Source organism: Mastomys coucha, unplaced genomic scaffold (genome assembly GCF_008632895.1).
Source record: "Mastomys coucha isolate ucsf_1 unplaced genomic scaffold, UCSF_Mcou_1 pScaffold18, whole genome shotgun sequence".
NCBI lineage: Eukaryota > Metazoa > Chordata > Mammalia > Rodentia > Muridae > Mastomys > Mastomys coucha.
The window spans coordinates 71,830,841-71,855,272 of record NW_022196900.1 but is presented as its reverse complement, the minus strand read 5'-3'; the positions used below and the strand labels follow the sequence as shown (position 1 = coordinate 71,855,272).

The 24,432-nt window shown below is 38.7% G+C and overlaps 1 protein-coding gene across 1 annotated transcript in view; it reads right to left on the bottom strand.

Moving 5' to 3' along the window:
• LOC116095747 (putative selection and upkeep of intraepithelial T-cells protein 1 homolog) overlaps positions 1-21,928 on the bottom strand; it is a 41,525-nt gene extending 19,597 nt beyond the window's left edge. The window contains exon 1 of the mRNA XM_031377010.1: positions 21,893-21,928. Coding sequence (XP_031232870.1) covers positions 21,893-21,928 — 36 coding nt within the window. The remainder of the gene's footprint in view (positions 1-21,892) is intronic.
• Positions 21,929-24,432: the final 2,504 nt, after the last annotated feature.

Here is a 24,432-nt window from a genome sequence, read left to right as displayed (position 1 = left end):
ATATACATACATATATATATTGTAGTCCCACCAGCAATGTAGGAGGGTTCCTCTTTCTCTATGTCCTTGCTTGGCAGCATCTACTATACTCGCATTCTGATTTTATATATATATATATATATATATATATATATATATATATATATATATATGTTGTTGGTTTAGTCTCTGGGGAGCTCTGGGAGGTCCAGTTAGTTGATATTTTTCATACTATGGGGTTGAAATCCCCTTCAGCTCTTTCAGTCCTTCCCCTAGCCCTTCCATTGGGGTCCCCTGACGCAGTCCTATGGTTGGCTGTGAGTATCTGCATCTGTATTGGTCAGGTGCTGGTAGAATCTCTAAGGGAACAGCCATTCCAGGATCCTCTCAGCAGGCACTTCTTGGCATCAGCAATAGTGTCTGGGTTTGGTGCCTGCAGATGGGATGGATCCTTAGCTGGTGTGGTCTCTGGATGACCTTTCCATCAGTCTCTATTCCATTTTCTGTCCCTGTCTTTCCTTTAGATAGGAACATTACTGGTTAACAATTTTAATATGGGTGGGTGGCCCCATCCCTCAACTGGGGCCCTTGCATATCTTCTGGTGTTGGTCTTTACAGGTTCTTTCACCCCTTTGTTGCATATTTCAGGTAAGTCCATCCCCACTGGAAGCCTCTTTCTTCCCTGGCATGTGGGAATTTCTAGTGGTAAGCCCCAGTTCCCCATCCCCCACTGCCACATATTTATATGACTTCCTGACCCTCTGTACTTCACTCCTGGCCCTTCTAATCTTTGATCTTGCTCTTCTTTTTTCCTTCCCCCTCCTCTCTCCCTCCAAGTTACCTCCCTCCTTCTACCCCCTGTAATAGTTTTGTTTGCCCTTCTATGTAGGATTAAAGCATACACACTTTGATCTTCCTTCTTCTTAAGCTTCATATGTTTTTAATGGGATTGTATTATGGGTATTCTCATCTTTGGGGCTAATATCCACTTAACAGTGAGTACATACTATGCATGTTATTATTTTGTGACTTGGTTACATCACTTAGGGTTATATCTCCTAGTTCCATCTATTTGTCTGTGAATTTCATGAAGTCATTGATTTTAATAGATGAGTAGTACTCCTTTGCGTAACTGTACTATAATTTCTGTATCCATTCCTTTTTTGAGGGATGTCTTGGCTGTTTTTAAGTTCTGACTATTATAAATAAGACTGCTATAAACATAGTGGAGCATGTGTCCTTGTTTTATGTTGAAGCATTTTTGGGAATATGCCCAGTAGTGGTATAGCTTGGTCTTCGGGTAGAACTATTTCCAATTTTCTGAGAGACCACCAGATTGACTTCCAAAGTGGTTTTACCAGCTTGTAGTCCCACCAGCAATGTAGGAGTGTTCCTCTTTCTCTACATCCTTGCTTGCCAGCATGTACTATACCCACATTCTGATTTTAGCTATTCTGATTGGTATGAGGTGGAATTTCAGGGTCATTTTGTAGATCTTGAACTGTTCTGGATATCCTGAAACTCACTCTGTAGACCAGGCTCACCTTAAATTGCTCACTTTAAATTCAGATATCATCCTGCCTCTGCCTCTGCCTCCCAAGTCCTAGAATTAAATGTATATACTAACACTGCTAGACCCAGGTGTTGAAGGAATGTAATGTAATGGTTTGAATATAATGGCATTAATAGGTACATAGAGAATGACACTATTTACAAGTGTGTTCTTGCTGGAGTAGCTGTGGCTTTGTTGGAGAATGTATGTCACTAAGGGGTGGGCTTTGAGGTCTCAGAAAGTCAAGCCTGGATAGTGTGTTACAGTCACTTCTGCAACCTGAATATCATGATGTGGAACTCTCATCTTTAGCATCTAACCTGGTTATGTGCCACCATGGTCTCTGCCATGATAATAGACCAAATCCTTGAATTATAAGCCAACTCCACTTAAATGTTTTCCTTTATAAGAGTTTCTGTGTCCATGATGTCTTGTTAAAGCAATAGAAATACTATCTAAAACATGGCTGTATAGGATGGCCCATATAAAATAAAGCAAGAATAAACAACAGTGAAGGAAGGGGAAAAATACATTCATCTCAATAGATGTTTATAATATAATGTCAAAACACAAACAATGTAAAACAAAAACTCTACATGACATGCTCACAACTTCACAACTCCTCAATATTGGAAATCAAGATGACTGAGCTAGCTGAAGTGGTAGAGAAGATTCAGAGTTCTATTTCTAAGAAGTGTGAATGGTCACAGAGAGTACTAAAATAATTTGATGAATGAATCAAGGAAGTAAATCCAGAATTGACTACAGTTATCAATATGAATAAAATCATATAGTACATAATAAGCAGAATCAACTGGGGAAGGTGAAAAATGACTGGGAATGGATGAGGCTGATAGTTGCAATGTAATAAAAATGAACATAAAGCAACAGAATAACGAGTGGTTTTAAAGAAAACAAAAATGCCTTTTATAATACAACATTAAAACTTTACTTCTGATGACACACTTACTACCTTATATGTGCTGATGACAAAATCTACATGATTATTTCAATGAATGCAGAAAAATTTCACAAATCCAACATTCTTCCATGTTTAAAGTTCTAGAGGGATTACTACTAGAAGTAGAACTTACCTCAACATTGTAATGACTATACATGACAAGCTACAGCCAACATTATCCTAAATGGAAAAAACTTGAGGATATCCCATTAAAAGCAGGATTTGGACAGAGCTACTCACTATTCCAAGTTCCCTCCAAATAGTGCATGAAGAAGTACTCAAAGGAAAAGGTAAGTGAAGGAAACTGAATGGATACAAATAGGGAAAAAATGAACCAAATTATCCCTATTTTATATTACATAGTAAGAAACTATACATTAGAGGGTCCAAAATATCACCATAAAACTTCTAGAAATGACTAATAGTTTCAGAAAAGTGACAGGATACAAAAATCAACTTACAAAATTCATCATTTCTATGTGCCAATATGTTCTATATATCAAAATGTTTCGCAAAACAAACATCTGAGAAACAGATCATGAACACACTCTCATTCACAATCACCATATAAAACAAAGTCCTGGAATAAATCTAATGAAGGAGGAAAAATACTTTTTACAGTGAAAGCTTCAAAACCTCTGAGAAAAGAGATTCGTAAAGATATCAGAAAATGGAAAGACCTCTGTACTGGCTCCTTTTGTGTCAACTTGACACAGGCTGGAGTTATCACAGAGAAAGGAGCTTCAGTTGGGGAAGTACCTCTATGAGATCCAGCTATGGGCATTTTCTTAGTTGGTGATCAAGTGGGGAGGGCCCATTGTGGGTGGTACCATCACTGGGCTGGCAGTCTTGGGATCTATAAGAAAGCAAGCTGAGCAAGCCAGGAGAAGCAAGCCAGTAAGTAACATCCTTCCATTGCTGTAGCCCGCGTGGTCCTCTCGCCGGGAAGAAGACACGCGGACACTCTAGGTTCCTTCTGCAGCAACGACATTTACTGCCCTCTCCCAGAGGGAAAAAGAGACCGAGCCAGTAATCCGCACTGCTTATATACACCACAGTGCGGGGTATCTGCCCACAGCGTGGCGTGTCTGCTCATGATTGGCTGTTCGCTCATTACCCTACGTAATGCCCCAGGATGGGCCGTGACATGGCGTCTCTTCACTCTACACACATGCGCCAATAGTTCTCTACGCACATGCGCAAACAGTTGTTTACTCAACAGCGGAAGTAGGCGCCATCTTGCCATGGCGAATGCCGGCTCCCTACACATTGCCTCTGCATTAGTTCCTGCATCCTGACGTGTTTGAGTTCCAGTCCTGAATTTTTTTGGTGATGAATAGCAAAGTGGAAGTATAAGCTGAATAAACCCTTTACTCACAAATTGCATCTTGGTCATGATGTTTTGTGCAGGAATAGAAACTCTGATGAATACAACTGCCCATACTTAAAGATTGGTAGAATATTTTAAAATGACCATTATACCAAAAACAGTTGATAGATTCAACACACTAACCAAAATCTCTACAACACTCTTAACAAAAATATCCTAGAATTCATATAGCAACATAAAAGACCAAAGATAGCCAATGCAATTCTAAGCAAAAATCAATAACGGAGGAATTATCATTTGAGATTTCCAAGTATCTTACAGACATGTCTTAATAAAACACAATATAATACTGGTACAAAATCTGACTTATAGATAAATGAAACAAAATAGAAGATCTGAACATAAGTACACATAGCTTTAGCTATCTGACATTTGACAAATAGGCCAAAATCGTACATGGAGGAAAGATAGCATCTTCAACAAATGGTGATGAAAAACTGGAAAATAATGAAATTATACAAATATCTATCACTTTGAGTTAAAAATAAGTCCAAGATGATCAATGACCTCAAAGTGGTATCTGCTGGAACTGCTCAAAGAAATCAAGGTCATTATCCAACAAAACATAGATGTAGGGAAGTGTTTTCTGAATGGGAATCTATGTGCCCAGGAATTAAGAGCAACAATGAAGTGGGACCTTGGAAAACTAAAACTAAGGAAACAATGACTCAACTAAAGAAGAAACCTACATAGCAGAAGAGGACCTTTGTTTCTTATACACGTGTCAGAGGACTGAATGTTTAAGGATCTGAAAAAACAGAGTCAAACAAACAACTCAGTTGAAAAATGGGCTATATATATATCCGAAGACAGAGTATTCAAAGAAGAAATCAAAATGGATAATGGTTTCATGTTAAGCAATTATATAAATATAAATTGAAACAGTCTTGAGTTTTTATCTCATACCATTCAGAATGGCTAAGATCAAGAAAACAAGCAATAACAAATATTGGTTATGATGTGAGAAAACTGGAACCCCTGTTCACTCATGGTGGAAGTGCCAACTGGTGCAACCAGTGTGGAGAATTCTTTACAAATTAAAATAAACCTACATCACCAAGATTTACCAATCCTAGGCATATGCCTGAAGAACTTGACCATCAATAGCACAGATGCTCAACAATGTTCATTTACACCATACTCATAATTTCTAGCAACAGGAACAACCTAAATGTCCTTTAACATATTAATGGGTAGTGAAAATGTGGTATATATACACTACAGAATGTTGTTCTATTGTAAAGAAAAATTTTCATTTAAAACATGACTTTCAGCTAAAAAGTTGGGACTAGAAAGAAAGTAACATATAGACCCAGAGAGAGAAATGTCCCCATGTTCTCTCTTCATCTGTGGTTCCTAGTTCTAAATATTGTTATATGAATGTATAACCTAGACTAATGTCACAAACAAGGAGAAAAAAAATATGGCAGGGGCTAGAGATAGGAATGAAAGTATACATATAATATGGAGGAGGAAATGGAAAAAATGGGAAGGGAGATTTTAAATATGGAAGGGAGAGAGTAGTCAGCACAGAATAGTAGAGAAGGAAGGATAAATAACACTAATAAGGTTTGAAAAGGCCTTGAAGATTCATACTATTTTATGTCTACCTAAACTTACAGGCAATATGTACTATGTATTTACTATGTATATGTATCCCTTAGATGAAGATAAGCCACATGAGTTCACAATGCTTTCCCCAAGAGCTATAGAGTATCTATGAAAACACTCAGCATCTGGCATGAGAAACCTCATTTTAAGTTGTTTGTCAGGGAAGTCCCAAGAGACTCCTAATCAAAATTGGATATTATTGTTTCCCTTGGCTGTCTACCAGAAGTTGATTGGAAGTCCCTATTGCCGGAGACATCATGTACTTTAAACACATGATACAGAAGTTTTGAGCAGGATCCAAGTTGAATGTCTCCACCCTGTGGAATAATATTGAGTGCCCGATGATGCTATGCAACCTGCCAATGGAGAAAAGAATCAGCACTCCTACAAGCCATGATATCACCAAACTATAATCAGAACTAGCATGGAAAAATATCCCAAAATGTGCAATACTGGGCACTTATATTGTGTCAGTAATCTACAGCTCTCTAATTGGATTTAAGGCCCACTCACTAAGAGGAAAAATCATACCTGGTACTAGAAATTGAGCCAAATGCCCAGAACTAGTGGAGTTGTGGATCTTAGATGAGAATCTCCTACTGCCATTTTACTAGAGTAGCACAATTTACAATTGCATTCTCAATTTGTATTCCTCTACCCAGAGATAAGTGTAGTAGAGATAAGTGTAGTTCTCACCATTCATCAAAGAAGTTTTTCTTCACTGCAAAAAAAATACATTACAAAGAATCCTACTGGTCAAAACATAAAACAACTGATTATGGGGTGCTCTGTCCAAATACATCTAAAATATAACCTCTATACCTACAGCTCAGAGAACATGGAAGAAGAGGGGAGTAAATATTTAAGAGCCAGAGGATCTGTTGTAATATTGTGTCTCCTAGAAATGACAGAAATAGTATAGAATTGACTAGACTAGACTAGAATAGACTAGATTAGACTAGACTAGACTAGAATCAGGACAACACTATCAGTCATGCTGTTGTGGAAAGGTGAAAGTTTTACAAGAACCTAATTCTAGAGAGAAAACTACAAGTACCCAATGACAACTGAGAAAGGAAAAATTAGTCTTCTTTGAGGATGAGTTCACATATTGGCTACTCAATATCAAGTGGTCAGCCCTCAAATTACATACATACAAGGAACACTAAATGGCCTAATCAGATTGTGTTTTTCTATCTATACCTCATACACATACATGCACATACATACGCTAATAATAAAAGGAAAAGAAGCCATAGATTTTAGAGGGAGTTAGGAGAGATTATGAGAAAAGGGGAGAGAGGAAATTATGCAATTATGTTTTAATTTAAAAACCCTTTATATTGAGCTTTAATCAAAATTCAAGAATATGTCATAAACATATGACATATTCTTTGGTTGTGCTTGAAATAAAGGTATAACAGAAGAAGTAGAGGTCAATAGCTCTCCCTGCCTTCCTGAAGAGGCCTGCAAGGCTCCAGGATCATCCAGTTTATTCCCCTCCCTGCAATTCCCTCCCTTCCAAGTCCACCTGGGGCACAGCCAGTAAAACTAAACTGTATTTTCTTCCATGTGATACATTGTCTTGCCCATGCCTGTGCCTGCTTAGCTGAGAAGTTCTTCTAAACTCAGGAACATCAATACAACACCAAAGTTAACCAGGTGGTAGCAGCAAACATAGGAAAACAATGAACAAGAGCCAGGACAATATGACACTACCAGAGGCCATCTATCCTACTACAACAAGCTGTGGATATCCTAACAAAAATGCAGCACAAGAAGAAGACCTTAATTCCAATCTTATAAAGTTGATAGAGGCCTTTAGGAAATGAGTAAATCCCTTAAATACAGTAAAATACAATGCAACAGGTAAATAAAATGAATAAAATGTTCAAACCTAAAAATGAAAATAGAAGCAATAAAGAAAATACAAACTGAGGGAATCCTGGATATGGACAACCCAGGGAAGAGAACAGAACTACAGATGGAAGCATCATTAACAAAATACAAGAGATGGAAGAAAGAAGCAGTATAGAAGATATGATTAAAGAAATGGATTCATTGGTCAAATAAATTAAAAATATAAAAAGTTCTTCATATAAAAAAACATACAAGAAATCTTGGACACTATGAAAAGACCAAAACTAAGACCAATAGGAACAAAAGAAGGAGACACTTTTCAGCTACAAGGTCAAGAAAATATTTTCAACAAAATGGTAGAAGAAAAATTTCCTAACCTTAGGAAAGTTTTGGCTATAAACATACAAGAAGCTTACCAAATATGAAATAAGCTGGACCAGAAAAGAAAATCCTCCTACAACATAATAATCAAAACAATAAATGTACAGAACAAAGAATTAATATTAAAATCTGCAAGGGAAAAAGCCCAAGTAACATCTTAAGGTAGACTTATCAGAATTACACTTGACTTCTCACCAGAGACTTTAAAAGCCAGAAAGGCCCAGGCACATGTCTTGCTGACTGTAAGAGACCACAGATGTCAGCCCAGACTACTATATGCAGCAAAACTTTCAATCACTGTAAATGGTGAAAACAATTTATTCTATGAGAAAACCAAATTAAAACACCTATCACAAATTCAGAGCTACAAAGGATACTAGGAGGAAAACTCAAAATCAAGAGAGTGAATCACACCCAGAAAACACAGGAAATCAATAACCATACCAGCAAAACAAAGGAAGGAGCGCGAACACACACACACACACACACACACACACACACACACACACACACACACTCACACATAAACACTACCACCACCACCACCACCACTAAAATACAGGAATTAACAATTGTTGGTCATTAATATCTCTAAATATCAATGGACTCAATTCCCCAACAAAAAGATACAGGCTAACAGAAGAGGTATGGAGACATTATCCATCACTATGCTGCATACAAGAAATACCCCTCAGCAACAGAGACATACAGTATTTAAGAATAAATGGCTGGATAGTGGTTTGTCAAGCAAATGGACATGAGAATCAGGCTGAAGTAACCATTCTATTGCCTAATGAAATATCCTTTGAATCAAAATTGGTAAAAAAAAAAAAAAAAAAAAAAAAAAAAAAAAAAAAAAAAAAAAAAAAAAAAGATGGGGAAACACACTTCATACTCATCAAAGGAAAAATCTACCAAAATGATGTCTTAATTCTGAATATCTGTGCCCCTAATGCAAAGTTGTCAGGCACAATCTGTGGTTGCTGCAGCAGCCTCTGCACCAGGCACTGGAGGTGGTAAACTAGGTGGCAGGCTCAACCATGCCCCACACCAGGGCACTGCTGGGCAGTGGGGGACTGAAAGGGATTGGAGAGGATGACAAGTGTCTTGCCAGAGGTCCGGTACTCTGGGACTCAGATGCGAGTGTCTGTCTGTAAGCCCCACTCCACTGGATGGGTATCTGTATCCCAGTCCTTGGAGAGCAGGGGTGCGGTGGGGGCAACAGCTGAATGGGGATTCATGGCCTTATGGAGGCCAAGGATGCAGGTTCTAGCCCCTTGGGAATCACGAGTGAGGCTGGACACCGAGGAGGAGCTGAGGACGAATTGGGGGCCCCAAAGCAGCTCAGTCCACTCTGGGGCTGAAGGGAGAAAGGAGGGCAGGGAAAGGAAGCAGCCACTTGGTGGTTCGGGTGTGAGGAGGTGCACTGGAGTTCTTGTTCTGGTCTCCTGGCTGCAAAGGCTGGGCCCACATGGTGCATCTAGTTGAAAGGAGGCAACACATGGTAGTAAGATGTTTTAATATAGAAAGGATAGAGAAGAGATAGGAAAGTAGAGGCCAGCCATCTACACGTGGCTGGCCATGGCCACATGGAGAGAGAAGGAAGTGAGGAGGAGAAAGTAAAGAGAAGAGAGCAGAAGGAGAAGGAGGAGGAGGAGGAGGAGGAGGAGGAGGAGGAGGAGGAGAAGAAGAAGAAGAAGAAGAGAGGGAATGGAGGGGGCAAACCATCCCTTATATTGTGGGCTGGTGTGTCTGACTGTGGGGCGGGGCATACCTGGCTGTGGTCAAATGACTGTAGGGGTGAGATCCAGCCAGAATTCTGGGAGCTTGGGGCATTGTCTACATGATAGATAGCACAGGCTAATGGAGTTGGAGGACTCGTGGAATCAGCCATCTATGTCTGGGAACTTGTCTCCTCTGTTTCAGTCCCTTGTGGAATCTTTCACTGAGTCTCTGGAAGTTAAGACTTGCTCAACCAAAACACAGACTGCTTTACATGGTCCCATACAAGGTCACCCATACTAATAAAAGAAACATTACTAAAGCTTAGATCACACATTGAATCTTATGCATTAATAGTGGGAGACTTCCATTTTACATTCCAACAAATGGACAGGTCATTGAGACAAACTAAACAGAGAAATAATGAAAGGAACAGAGGTTATAAATCAAATGAACCTAACAGATATGTAGAGAACATTTCACCCAAACACAAAAGAATATATGTTCTTCCCAGGACCACTTGGAATCTTCTTCAAAATTTACCATATAGTTGGTCACAAAAGCAAGCCTTAACAAATACAACAAAATTGAGATAACCTCTTGTATCTTCTCAGACCATGATGGATAAAACCATAAGTTCAATTAAAACAAAAACAAAAGGAAGCCTACAAACTTATGGAAACTGAATACCTCTCTACACAGGGACCACTGCATTAGTGAAGAAACAAAGAAAGATATTAAAGACTTTCTAAAGTTCAATAAAAATAAAGGTACAACATACCCAAACTTATGGAACGCAATGAAAGCAATGTTAAGAGGAGAGTTCATAGCAGTAGGTGCCTTAATAAAGAAGCTGGAGATATCTCATACTAGTACCTTAAAAGCATACCTGTAAGCTCTAGGACAAAATGAAGCAAACACACTAAAAAAGAGTAGATGGGAGGAAATAATCAAACTTAGGGCTGAAATAAATAATTACAAAGAACCAGAATAATACGAGTCAATGTAGCTAAGATAAAATCAACAAGATAAACAAACTCTTAGCTAAACCAATCAAAAGGAGGTGGGGTTTGTTAGCATGAGACTAGGATGAGAGGAGGGGGATGTATTTTCAGGATGTGAAGTAAGTAAATTAATAAATGAAAAAGAAAGAATAGGCATCATAGGAGGTAGAGAGAGAGAAGGACTTGGGTAAGAGAGAAGAGAGGAAGGGAATAAGGGGGGCAGGATCAGGTGTGAGAGGCGGCATGGGGAGAAGTACAGAGGATCAGGAATTTGAACAGAGGTGTGTAGCAGTGCAGGATGAGGAACTGGAGGTGACCACTAGAAATCCCTGTTTCCAGAGGAGTAAAAGGTTCTCAGGATCAAAATGGGATGACATTAGCCTAAATATACAACAAAGAGGAGATAAAACCTGTAGAGACCATATCCAGTGGTTAGGCATGGCCCCCAGTTAAGGAATGAGGTCACACACTAATCCCAAAAATATTAACCCAGAATTGCTCCTCTCTAAAGGAAATGTAGGGACAAAGAGTAGAGGAGATACTGATGGAAAGGCATCCAGAGACTGCCCCACCTAGGGATTAAACCCATTTGCAGACACCAAATGCAGACACTATTGCTGATGCCAAGAAGTGCTTGCTGAAAGGAGCTTGGTAGAGCTTTCCCCTGAGAGGCTCTCTCAGAGCCTGACCAATACAGATGCAGATTCTCTCAGTCAACCATCTGACTGAACATGGGGGCCTGAAAGGAGAAATTAGGGAGCTGAAGGGGTTTGCAACCCCATAGGAAGAAAAACAGTATCAACCAACAAGACCCCGCCCCAGAGATCCCAGAGACTAAACCACCAACCAAAGCATATATATGGAGGGACCCATGGTTTCAGCTGCATATGTCGCAGAGGATTACATTTTCTGGCATCAATGAAAGGGGAAGCCCTTGGTTTTCAGAGGCTTGATTCCCCAGCATAGGAATGCTAGGGCTGTGAGGTGGGAAGGAGTGGGGAGAGCACCCTAAAAGAAGCATGGGGCAGGAGCAAGAGAATAGGGGAGTTTTGGAAGGAAAACCAGAAAGAGGGATAACATTTGAAATGTAAATAAAAATAACCAATAAAAAATAGAAGAAAGAACAGAAGAAGGGATGAATTGTCATTGTTTCTGCTATAATCAGCAGGATGGCTAGGATGTGCTGTATTTAAAGACAGGGACTCCCCATACAGGCCATAAAATTGTCAGAGCCCCAGAAACTAGAGTTACAAGTACTTGTGAACAATCAGGCATGGGTGTGGGGAAGCAAGTTTCTGTCCTCTTAATACCATTAACTACTATAGACTGTTGAGCCATTTTGTCCTGATCATGAGATTGATAATTTAATGTGGATTGCTTATATTGGCATAGTAGCCATTACATTTCCATAAGTACTCTCCAGTACCTTCAAACGTTGCTCTTTCAGTTATTTGACAATAATAATATATTATTGTAAAGAATATTCACTCTAAATGAGCTTATTCTTTCTAAATAACTGTCTTTTGATACCCATAATTAAGCCCCCTCTCACTTTCCATGGCCCTTTCTCTTCTCAACTTTTAGTGACAACCATTCTACTTACTCCTATAAAACCAACTTTAGAAATTTCTTAGATGAATAAGAATATGCAGACCTATTGTTTCTTTGATGGCCTATTTAAGAAAGTAAAAACACATATATAAACAAGCCAAAAACAAAAGAATCAGTTATTTTTAAAAAATACTTTCTCCTTTTCTTACTCACAACTCTCTACAATAAAGAAGATATACTGGGCCAGGCATGGTGGCACACACCTATAATGTCAGTAGCTTGAGATGTCGGGACAAGATCTTGCTTTAGAGCTCAAGGCCAGCATCCTGTGTGTCAGTCAGGCTTGAGAGGTAGCTCACTAGTTAAGAGCACTGACTGATCTCCCAGAGGTCCTGAGTTCAATTTTCAGAAACCATATGGTGGCTTACAACCATCTGTAATGGGATCTTATGCCCACTTCATCTGTATCTGAAGATAGCTACAGTGTACTCATATAAATAAAATAAATACAAAATAAAAAAGATGTGCTGATTGCAAAGAAAATTATGGGGATGAAACCAGTTTTATGACTCTGTGTCTGAGAATCTAGCTGAAGAATAAACATATTGTTTTCTTATTTAACCTTACATTCCAGAAATAGAGCCAACTTTTGCTGAGTCTCTATACAACACAAGAAATGCATAAGGAAAGCACAAAAAAATTTCCCAGAGGTTACTAAAAGTCCATCTTTTGAACTTTAAGATCTCAACCCTTCAAGCACAGTTCTGCAGCCTCCTTATAAATGCAAGAACAATAATTTTTTTAATATCTCAACCAACAGAGAGGAAATGACAGAACAGACCTTTCATGAATAGACTAATATGTACATAATATTATTATATCTTGACACTTACTTGAACCTGATGTTTGCAAGTCAGCTTTCCACTATTATGATAGACAATCCCTGTTGGGTCACCTGAATTTCTGATAATGTTCTGGTTATTGTTGTTGTTGTTGTTATATCCAGAGAAAATGTGCCAGAGCCAACTAGAGACCACGTGTAGACCTAAACATCTAATTCTCTTGAATTCTGGCTGTATGCTTCTGCCAGCCTGATAATTTGTTCACTTTTGCAGAGAAATTCTTAGTGGACTGGTTCATCAACTGACATGGAAAACCTTTGTTAATCTTGCTCCTCATATTGCATAAGTACTAATGAGGATTATGTCACTCACAGAAGAAACAAAATAAAATCTGACTCACACCTGTCATGCACTGAGTGCTGGACAAAAAAAGATATGATCAATTTATTTGGCATAGGAGAAGACGACTTATGAACATACAAGCAAAAGACTCTCAATTCAGCTTTTAGAGAGAAGATGGCTAGCAACACTTGTGAAACAAAATAACCAATTAGCTCAATGAAACATAGGAGTCTAGCAAATTTCCAGGGTAATAGAATAATCTGGTCTTGAAGACATAAAATGTGAAGGAATTGGAACACATAAGATAGTTTACAATAGATGGAATAGGAGAGAAATTGGGGAGGTAAAATAAACTGCTGGAAGTAAAAGTATAAACTTATAAAAAGTGTGGTTATAAAGGTATATATATATATATATTATATGTTTATTCTTATAAGATATTTGGTCAGAGCAATGATAAAATTAAGTAACAGTATATATACATAGATATGCATATGTATATATATGCACATGTATAATATATATTAAAACATATATACAGTACACACACACACATTTCCCATAAGAAGAAACTTAAGAAAGTAAGGATTCATGTTATATGTTGAAAAATATGTTATAAAAGCACTTTAAAAGATATTTATTTACATTTATTTATGTATATTTATAAACATAATCATGTAAATTTATATATGGATAAGTATAATAAAATGAATATGTGTTCATATACATACATATAATTATGAATACAAATCTAATATCTGTATTAGTGATGATATATATGTATATATACATGTGTGTATACACACACACACACACACACACACACACACATATATTGGTTAGTATTCAGGTTTTTAGAACCAAATTTCTGACAAAAAACAATTTAAAGGCATGATTTGTTTGACTTTTAGTTCCATTAAAGTGCATCATGATGTGGAGGCATGATGACATGGGTTCAGGACCCTGAGGCTGCTGGTCACATTGTGGTGAAAGTCATCAAGGAAAATTTAATGAATATTGGAACTCAGTTTGTTTTCTCCTTTTTATTATTTTAAAAGTCTTTTAAAAATAATGTTTTTATTTAGCCTTTGATAACTTCATATAACACATTTTGATCATATTCATACCACTCCTTTCACTCCTACAGATCCCCTTAATTTCACTGTCCCTCACCCAATTTCATGTTCTATCATTAGAAAAAACAGAAAAGAAGGAAGGAAGAAAGAAAGAAAGAAGGAAAGAGAGGAAGGAAGAGAGGAAGAAAGAGAGAAGGAGAAAACAGTCTACTTTGTGCTGACTATTTCTTGGATAGAGGCCTGCCCTGGAGTGTGGATGATATATTGAGTTCCAATCCATTGAAAAAAACTGACTTTCCTTCTCCCTGCAGGTATCAATTGCTAATACTTCCTTGAGTATGGGTAGAACTTTGTGCCTACGTTTCATGCTGTTTTTTTTTGTTAGAGTTTATGCAGGCTTTTCATTTATTATTACAGTCTCTGTAACATCATATGTTCATCTGCCATGTTGTGTCTTGAGCACTCTGTTGCCTTGAAGTCAGCCATCACCTCTGTCTCACAATCTTCCTGCCTCCTCTTCTGTATAGATACCTGAGACTTGAGGAGAAGACTGTGATATAGCCATCTCTTTTAGGTCTAGGTATTCCAAAGTTGATTATTCCTTGAAGGTTGACCCATTTGATTTTAAATCCAAATCTTGTTTTCTGGTGTATTGTGGTATCTAGCACTTGCTGTGGTGGGAGAACTGGTTTCTGATGATGCCAAGTAGCCTTGGTTTCTGTTGGTCGGGTTCTTGCTCTTGCCTTTTGCCATCTGATTATCTCTGGTGTTAGTTGCTCTTGCTGTCTCTGGCTGGAGATTGTCCCTCCTGTGGGCCTGCAAGCTTGTGTCAGCAATCCTGGAAGACCAGCTTTTTCCTGGGGGAACTTGTGTACAGAGGGCTGTAGAACAGCCTAAGCTCCAGGTTAGGCTTGCACATGGTGACTTGACCAATTCTGTCCCTGCTGCTCCACTGTTCCTGCACCCTGTTTGCTCCTCAATGGTCTTGCCCTAGACAGTTATTGGAGTGAAAGTGGATATCTTATCTCTGAGCCTGGAAGTGAGAGTACTCCTAGGAGAACAGCTCTCTCCTGAAGGTCCCTGTGGATATTGGTGGAACAGCCCAAGTTCTATGTGCAGATGGGGACTGGAAGGATCCTGTCCCAGCCGCTCCACTGTTCCTGTGCCCTGTATGCTCCTCACTTTTCCCACCATGGACAGTTATAGGAAAGAATGTGGCTTTCTCTGCTGTGAGCCAGGGAGTGAGAGCACTCCTGGGAGAACATCTCTCTCCTGGTGGGACCTGTGTACAGCAAGCTGTGGAACAAACTTACCTCCAGTGATCCTTAATCTTCTGTTGGCATGGTTATACATCTCACTTTATTTGTGTTCCTCCTCTTTTAAAATTGATCTGAGACACATGAGAACAATAATGGTATTGGGAGTACCAGTCATATTTTAAAAAGATACCCAAACCATTGTATTGTACAACTTAGATGGAAAATGATCGATTTATAGATAATGCATAATTATTTACCTTGAAAAAATTAAGTGTAGTTGGAAGAATAATAAAAATGCATAATATCAATATCTTTACTAAACTGGATGTCAGGAATCGATTCCAAATCTACTGGCTGTAAATTTACAAGATTTTTCTTGATCTGTATTTATGTATAGTCTTCTGTTTAGTGAAAAACTTGCTTAATCTTGCAAATAAGAGGTAACTTCATGCCTTGTTATTTCCACCTAATGAATAAGTTAATGAGAATATTTTGATTGAGTTTTTCATTACTTTATTATAGAATCAGTTATATTCTAGTTAAAATCAGAGATAGAAAAACCCTGTTCTAATGTTCTTAATAACATTAAGTCATAATGTTCATATGACTTAAGAGACTTTGTAGGTCATTTAAGAACAATCCTAGTTGATTTTTAAAAGAGAATATTATCCAAATTGCAAATATGTACTCATTTTATGACAATCTAAAATATCATTAATTTTTTTCAGAAAGTCTGAAGTGACATCTCAAAGTTAAGAACAAATAAAGTTGTATATTCAACAAAATATTTTTCTTGATCCTTGCAATATTTTATGCAAATTGCTGACATTTTACAAACAGGCCAAAATCATACATTGGAGGAAAGAGGAGATCTTCAACAAATGATGGAGAGAAAACTGGAAAAGAATGAAATTATACTTATATCTATCACTTTGTATTACAATTATGTCCAAGAAGATGAGTGACTTCAAATTAAAACCTGAAATGCTGGAACTGCTCATAGAAAACTGGATACAGCTATCTGAACATGTTTTCTGAATAGGAATCTTGTTTGCCCAGGAATCAAGAACAACAATTAACAAGTGAGACCTCAGAAAACTAAAATTCTTCTATGTAGCCAAGAAAATAATTACTCAACTGAATGGGAAGCCTCCATAGCAGAAGAGAATCTTTACTAACCATATACAATAATAAGACTAATACTCTGAACGTTTAAAAACAAAACAAAACAAAACAAAACAAAAACCCAAAGCCATAGAGTCTTCTGGGGCATGTGCAGCTGCCTTGAGCAGGCTGTTATCTCTAACAAACCACCATTTGCCTGCCACCTATCCACTCACCTTCATCAGACCTTCTTATCCAGAATCACACAGGGTAGATTACCTTCCTGAACTCATCTTTCCTGTCTGCTGAGTCCTGGGGGACAAGCCCAGCTTCTGTGAACATGCTGATATTCCTGCTGGACCTCTATTCTCTGGATACCACTTCACCTACCTTCATCAGTATGCTGATCTGGAAACTTACAACACAAAGATATCCACCAGAAGTCTAACAAACTAGGATTGCTGAGGTTAGACTCTCTCCCAATACCTACTAAAAAAGGAACATCCAGGGACTAAAGCATTCTAGATGGGCAAAGGCCTTCAAAAGAATACTGACAATAAAAGCTAGGGCAATATGATACTACCAGAGTAGAGCTATATAAGTACAGCAAGCCCTGGAAATCTGAACCCAACAGAAACACAAGAAAATGACCTTAAATCCAATCATGTAAGGATCATACAGGTCATTAAAGAGGAAATGAATACATCCCTTGAAAAACAGGAAAATACAACCAAACAGGTACAGGTATTTAAAGAGGAAACAAATAAATCTCTTAAAGATATACAGGAAAATATAACAAGAGAAGTGCAGGAAATAAGTAAAACTGTTTAAGACCTGAAAGTAGGAACAGAAGCAAAAACAAACAAACAAAAACAATCAAAAAACACCCCCAAAATAAAAAACAAATAAAACTAAGGAAATCTGGGGGGTGGAGAACCTAGGGAATCTCAGGCAAAGGAGATACAATTGAAGAAATTGATACCAAGGTCAAAGAAAATGTTAAATTTAAAATGCCCCTGACACAAAACACCAAGGAAATCTGGGATACATTGAAAAGACTTAAGAATAAGAGAATGAAAGAAGGTGAAGAGTCCAAGGTCCAAGGACCAGGAAATATTTTCAACAAAATCATAGGAGAAAACTTTCTAAACTTAATGTAAGATATGCCAATAAATATATAAATAGTTTAAGAACACAAATTAGACTAGATCAGAAAAGAAAAATTCTCCCAACACATTATAATCAAAACATAAATGTATGGAACAAAGAAAGAATATTAAAAGTGGTAAGAGGAAAAGGCCAGGTAATATACAAAAGCAGACATATCAATATTACTACACACTACTCAAGAGAAGCTTTAAAATCTGGAAGGACTGGGACAGATATCTTGCAACCTCTAAAAACTACAGATGCCAATCTAAACTAACATACCCAGCAAAACTCTCAATCACCATCGATGGAGAAAACAATTTATTTCAAGACAAATCTAAATTTAAACAATATCTATACACAAATTCAGCACTACAGAAAATAAGTAATTCCATAGAAGTAAAAACAAGGGAAGCATGTGAACACACACACACACAAACACACACACACACACACACGCACATGCACACACCCCTACCAGCATCGTGACATTACCATCAAAATGACAGGAAATAACAATCACTGGACATTAATATCTTTCAACATCAATGCACTCAAATCCCCAGTAAAAAGACAGGCTAACACTATGAATCCAAAAACAGGTCCATCATCCTACATATGAGAAACAAACATCAGCCATAATAATAGACATTAAAAAAGTGTAGAGTTGGAAAACGTTTTCCAATCAAACAGACTCAAGAAACAGGATGAAGAAATCATTCTAATATTTAATAAAATAAACTCTAAACCAAAATTAATCAAAAGAGACAAGGAAGGACACTTTATACTCATCAAAGAAAAATCTACTAAGATGATATCTCTATTCATCTCTGCCCCAAACACAAGGTCAATCACATTTGTAAAAGAAATATTGCTAAAACTTAAATTGCAGATGTAATTCTACACATTAATATTGGGAAACTTCAACACCACACTCTTAACATTTGGTAGGTCATCCAGGCTAAATTTAAACAGAAAAATAATGAAACTAACTGAGGTTAAGAATCAAATGAACCTAACAGATTTCTATAGAATATTTCACTCAAATACAAAAGAATATTCATTCTCCTCTGCCCCTCATGAATACTTCTCCAAAGCTGACCTTATAATTGTCACAAAGCAAGCCTTTAAAATACAAGAAAATTCAAATATTCCCTTATATCTTATCAGATCATCAAGGATTAAAGCTGGATGAAACACTACAGATGCATTGAAACCATCAGGTCTTTACTCAGTGATCTTTGGGTCAGGGAAGAAAGAAAGAAATTAATGACTTTGTATAATTCAAAGAAAATTATTGCACAATCTACCTAAATTTTTGGGACATCTGAAAGCTGTGTTAAAAGGAAAGCTAATAGCACTAAATGTCTCTATAAGGAAATTAGAGCTTCTTGTTTCCATCTGTTCCCAGAGCTGACCCTGTGCCAAAGCTCTCCATATATGAATGTCAATGGGAGAGAGCTGGTCTCCCAAGAGGATTGATATACCTGAGAGCACTGGTGAGACTACCACTTCTTCTCTAATTCCTGGCCTAGGAGAGACCTGCCCTGAGCTATCAAGACATAAGAATTAAGGAAGAGCCTGGGACAGGATCCTTCTAGTTTCCAACTGTGCCAAGAGCTGACCAAGTACCAAAGCTTGCTATACTCAAATTCCTCCTGGAAAGAATTGGTCTCCCTTTAGTGCTGTCATACAGGATTACAGGAGGGACAAGCCACAGTTATAAAGAGGAAGACCAGATAGCACCAGAGATAACCAGATGGCAAGAGGCAAGGACAAGAACATAAGCGACAGAAGCCAAAGCTACTTAGCACCATCAGAACCCAGTTTGCATGCCACAGCAAGCCCTGGATACCCCAACACACTGGGAAAGCAAGACTTTGATGTAAACTCATATCACATAATGATGATAGAGGACTTTAAGAAAGACATAAATAACTCCCTTGAAAAAACACAAGAGAACACAGGCAAAGAGGTAGAAGCCCTTTAAGAGGAAACACAAAAATTCCTTACAGAATTATAGGAGAAAATAACCAAACAGGTGAAGGAATTGAACAAAATCATCCAGGATCTAAAAATGGAAGTAGAAACAATAAGGAAATTGCAAAAGGAGACAACTCTGGAGATAGAAAACCTAGGAAAGAGATCAGGAGTCATAGATGCAAGCATCACCAACAGAATACAAGAGATAGAGAGAATCTCAGGTGCAGAAGATACCACAGAAAACATTGACACAACAGTCAAAAAATGCAAAAGGCAAAGAGCTCCTGACCCAAAATTCCCAGGAAATCCAGGACAAATGAGAAGACCAAACCTAAGGATAATAGGTATAGAAGAGAGCAAAGATTTGCAACTTCAGGGACCAGTAAATATCTTCAACAAAATTATAGAAGAAAACTACCCTAACATGAAAAAATAGATGCCTGTAAACATCCTTGTAAAAGAGATGCCTGTAAAGCCTATAGAACTCCAAATAGACTGGACCAGAAAATAAATTCCTCCTGCCACATAACAGTCAAAACACCAAATGCACAAAACTAAGAAAGAATATTAAAAGCAGTGATGGAAAAAGGTCAAGTAACATATGAAGGCAGACCTACCAGAATTATACCAGACTTCTCACCAGAGACTAGAAGATCTTGGATAGATGTCATACAGACCCTAAAAGTACATAAATGTCAGCCCAGGCTACTACACCCAGCACAACTCTCAATTACCGTAGCTGGAGAAACCAAGATATTCCATGACAAAACCAAATTTATACAATATCTTTCCACAAATCCAGCCCTACAAAGAATAAGAGATGGAAAACTCCAAGACAAAGAGGGAAACTAATCTCTCAACAAACCCAAAAGAAGATAGCCTTGCAAACATAATTCTACCTCTAACAACAAAAGTAATAGGAAGCAACAATCAATATTCCTTAAAATCTCCTAACATCAATGAACACAATTTGCCAATAAGAAGTTGGAGACTAATGAATTGGTTATATAAACAGGTCTGAGCATTTTGTTGCTTACAGGAAGCACAATTAATTCAGTGACAAAGATAGATACTACCTCAGAGTAAAAGGCTGGAAAACTATTTTCCGAGCAAATGGTCTCAAGGAACTAGCTGGAGTAGTCATTCTACTATTGAATAAAATCAACTTTCAACCAAAAGTTACCAAAAAAGATAAGGAAGGATACTTCATACTCATCAAAGGAAAAAAACTTCTAAGAATAACTCAATTCTGAACATCTGTGCTCCAAATGCAAGGGTATCCATATTCATGAACAAACTTTACTAAAGCTCAAAGCACACATTGCACCTCACACATTAATAGTGGTAGACTTCAATACCCCACTTTCATTAGTGGATGGATTATGGAAACAGAAGCTAAACAGAGATACAGTGAAGCTAACAGAAGTTATAAACCAAATGGATTTAATAGGTATATATAGAACATTTTATCCTAAAACAAAAGAATATGCCTTCTTCTCAGCACTTCACAGCACCTTCTCCAAAACTGATCTTACAAAAGAGGTCTCAACAAATACAAGATGATTGAAATAATCCCATGCATACAATAAGATCACCATGGACTAAAACTGGTCTTCAAAAGCAAAAGAAAGACCACATACACATGGAAGCTGAACAACACTGTGTTGGCTCCCTTTGATTTGCCCGAATGCTGCAATGAACTAACAGCATTCCTCTGCCTGAGCTCTGAGAATTGAAAGGGAACTGACAGTCCCAGGCTGAAGCCGGCCACCTGTGGTGCAAGACAGTAGCCCACTGAAGCTCCTCCTGACATCAAAGATGGACTTACAGCTAACTTCTAAGCCTACTGTTTGAAGTCCTTGCACCATAAACAGACTGCCTGCTTAAACAGACCACCTGAGATGTATTTGTATTGCTGCTGAGAACAAGCATCCCTTCATCTGCTACTGTGTTTATGTTATGCATTGTGCTAAGTTTGAATGTTGTGGTTTCATTTATGCCGCCTGCTATAAAAACTCATTTCACCCCAAGTAAAGCACACTTTGATACATTTTGTTAGAGTCCATCTCTTTGTTTCTCGACCCATTTATTCCACAGGTCTGATCCAATCTCCAGTTCGAAGCTACCCACAACGGTGTAGATCTGCTGGTCAGACACGACATAATGGCGCCCAAGACGTGCGGCTCAGATGTGGGAGAAATGGATTGAGGGACCACACCATTGGACACAGAGCTCTGTATAAAAATGAAGAAAAAGGAACCAAAGGAAATGGGCAGGGCCATTTCCACACGGTAAGAGATTCAGCTAGCGCTGGCCAGGAATCAGTGTTAGGAGGCTACAGGGATCTAGGTAGAAAAAGTATTGGCCCAATACTTTAGTGACCTAGGGATTTATGGACAGTGAGGAACTATGGGTGCATATATCTCAAAGGTGGCTACCCAGAACGTAGATAAGCTACTCAGAACAAAGGGAGTTAGGGTGAAAAAGTATGCATTAGCTGAGTTATCTGAGCTGATTCAAGCCCACTGCCCTTGGTTAGAGGGGTTAAGCAGGATAAATAAAAAGCCTGGGAAAAGATAGGAAAAGCATTTGTAAATAATAAGGGAGATGGATTTCCCCTCTGCATTTGGGGGATGTTTATGGACATTATGGATGAAAATGAGAAAAATAAGCCAAAGGAAAATTGTTCAGACAGCCAAATAAGCCTTACAAGTTCAGAAATGACAGGTTCTGACTCACAGACTGAGTCCAGTACAGACAGTGAAGAGATTCAAAGCATCTCTGACTTGAGCGGTAAGGTAGGCGAAGAGGACCAAAGCTCCTCTGACTCGTACAATAAGGTAGCCGAAGAGACCCAAACTTCCACAAAACGCAAACTCGCTGCATCTAGTACTAGAAGACAACGTACTTACACTAAGTCTGCGCCCTCCCAGACACGGAAGTGTTTTCGAATCGGGTCTCATCTAAGTAGAGCAGAACTCGAGATCAAGATACGAGATTTAATTGATAAACATAGGGGATTTAAATTGCAGGCAGGCAGAAAGAAAGACAGCTATCTGAGGGCGGAACATTTGTCCTTAGAGGGGGTGTTCCGCAGGGTTCAGGAGTATGGGCAAGACAGTTCAGGATTGCTGGCTTGCCTGGTTGTGAAACCCAAAAGTCAGGAAATGCAGAGAGGCAACAAGCAGGCACTGGACAGAGACTGTGTGATTGGTGTAAGAAAGGAAAACATTGGGCCAGAGAGAAAAAATTTAAGAAAGGTTCTCCAGGCTATACTTGTTCAAAAAACGAGTCCAGGGGCCAGCCCCAGGCCCCGTTCTTGAACCAAAAGGCAGTGCATGGGGCCCAGAGACTGCCAAGTCAGGAAGATCTATACCTGAGCTTCTCAGAGCAACGCCAGGACGTACAGGAGTAGAATTATTCTCCACCTGGCACACAGTATTAAGCCTAGAAATGGGAATTAAGATTCTGTCTACTGGAGTTTATGGGCCACTGCCTCCAGACACTTGGGGTTTTGTGATTGGCAAAGGTAGTGTTACTGTAGATAGTTTACAGATTTTCCCAGGTGTTATTGATCGCAATTATCAAGGAGAAATAAAGGTAATGGCTTCTTCACCTCGTGGTGTTATTATAGTACCTGCTTATGAAAAAATTGCTCAGCTTATCTTAGTTCCTATGTATCCCATGTCTCCTGAGGCTGTTACTAATGAGGCAGGACAGAGTTGTTCTGGTGCTCCTGAAGTTTACTAGATACAGTCTATTACAAATAAGAGGCCCAATCTTAAACTAACTATTAAAGGAAAGTGTTTTGAGGGGTTAATTGACACAGGGGTGGATGTGAGCATCATCAGAGCTCAGAGCTGGCCCCTGACTTAGCCTCTGACTGAGTCCATTACTCACCTCCAAGGGACTGGGTATGCCAATAACCCAAAACGAAGCTCTAAGCTGCAAACCTGGAGAGATGAGGAAGGTAACTCAGGACATATTCAACCATATGTAATGCCTAACCTCCCTGTCACTCTGTGGGGGAGAGATCTGTTATCACAGATGAGACTGGTATTATGTAGCCCTAATGAGCTAGCTAATAGGCAGAAGTCCAAATGGGACATTAGGACATATAGAGGCCATAAGCCTCGTGCTAATAATAAAGGTCTGAAACATTTTCTATAACAGCCACTGTCTTTTCTGTGCCCCATGCAGATAAAATCAAGTGGATAAATACTACTACTGTGTGGGTTGATCAGTGGTCTTTGTCTCAAGAGAAAATAGAAGCAGCTTCATTGCTAGTGCAGGAGTGTGGAGAGCGGTAGAGCGGGAGAGGCATTCGCCTTGACAAGATGGCACCTACATCTGCTGTCGACTCCTGGTAAACAACTGTTTGCGCATGTGTGTAGAGTGAAAAGGCACCAAGTCATGGCCCATCCCGGGGCATCACATGGGGTGATGATCAGCTAATCATGGGCGGACACGCCACGCTGTGGTGTATATAAGCAGTGCCGATTATTGGCTCGGGGTCTTCCTCTTCATGATGCAATAAATGCTTGCTGCAGAAGGATCCTAGTGTCTGCGTGTCTTCTTGCTGGCGAGACTACTGTGCTGGCTACAACTGGTACCGAAGCCCGGGACGCCGGGGGAGCCTTACAACCGCTGGTGCCGAGGAGACCCT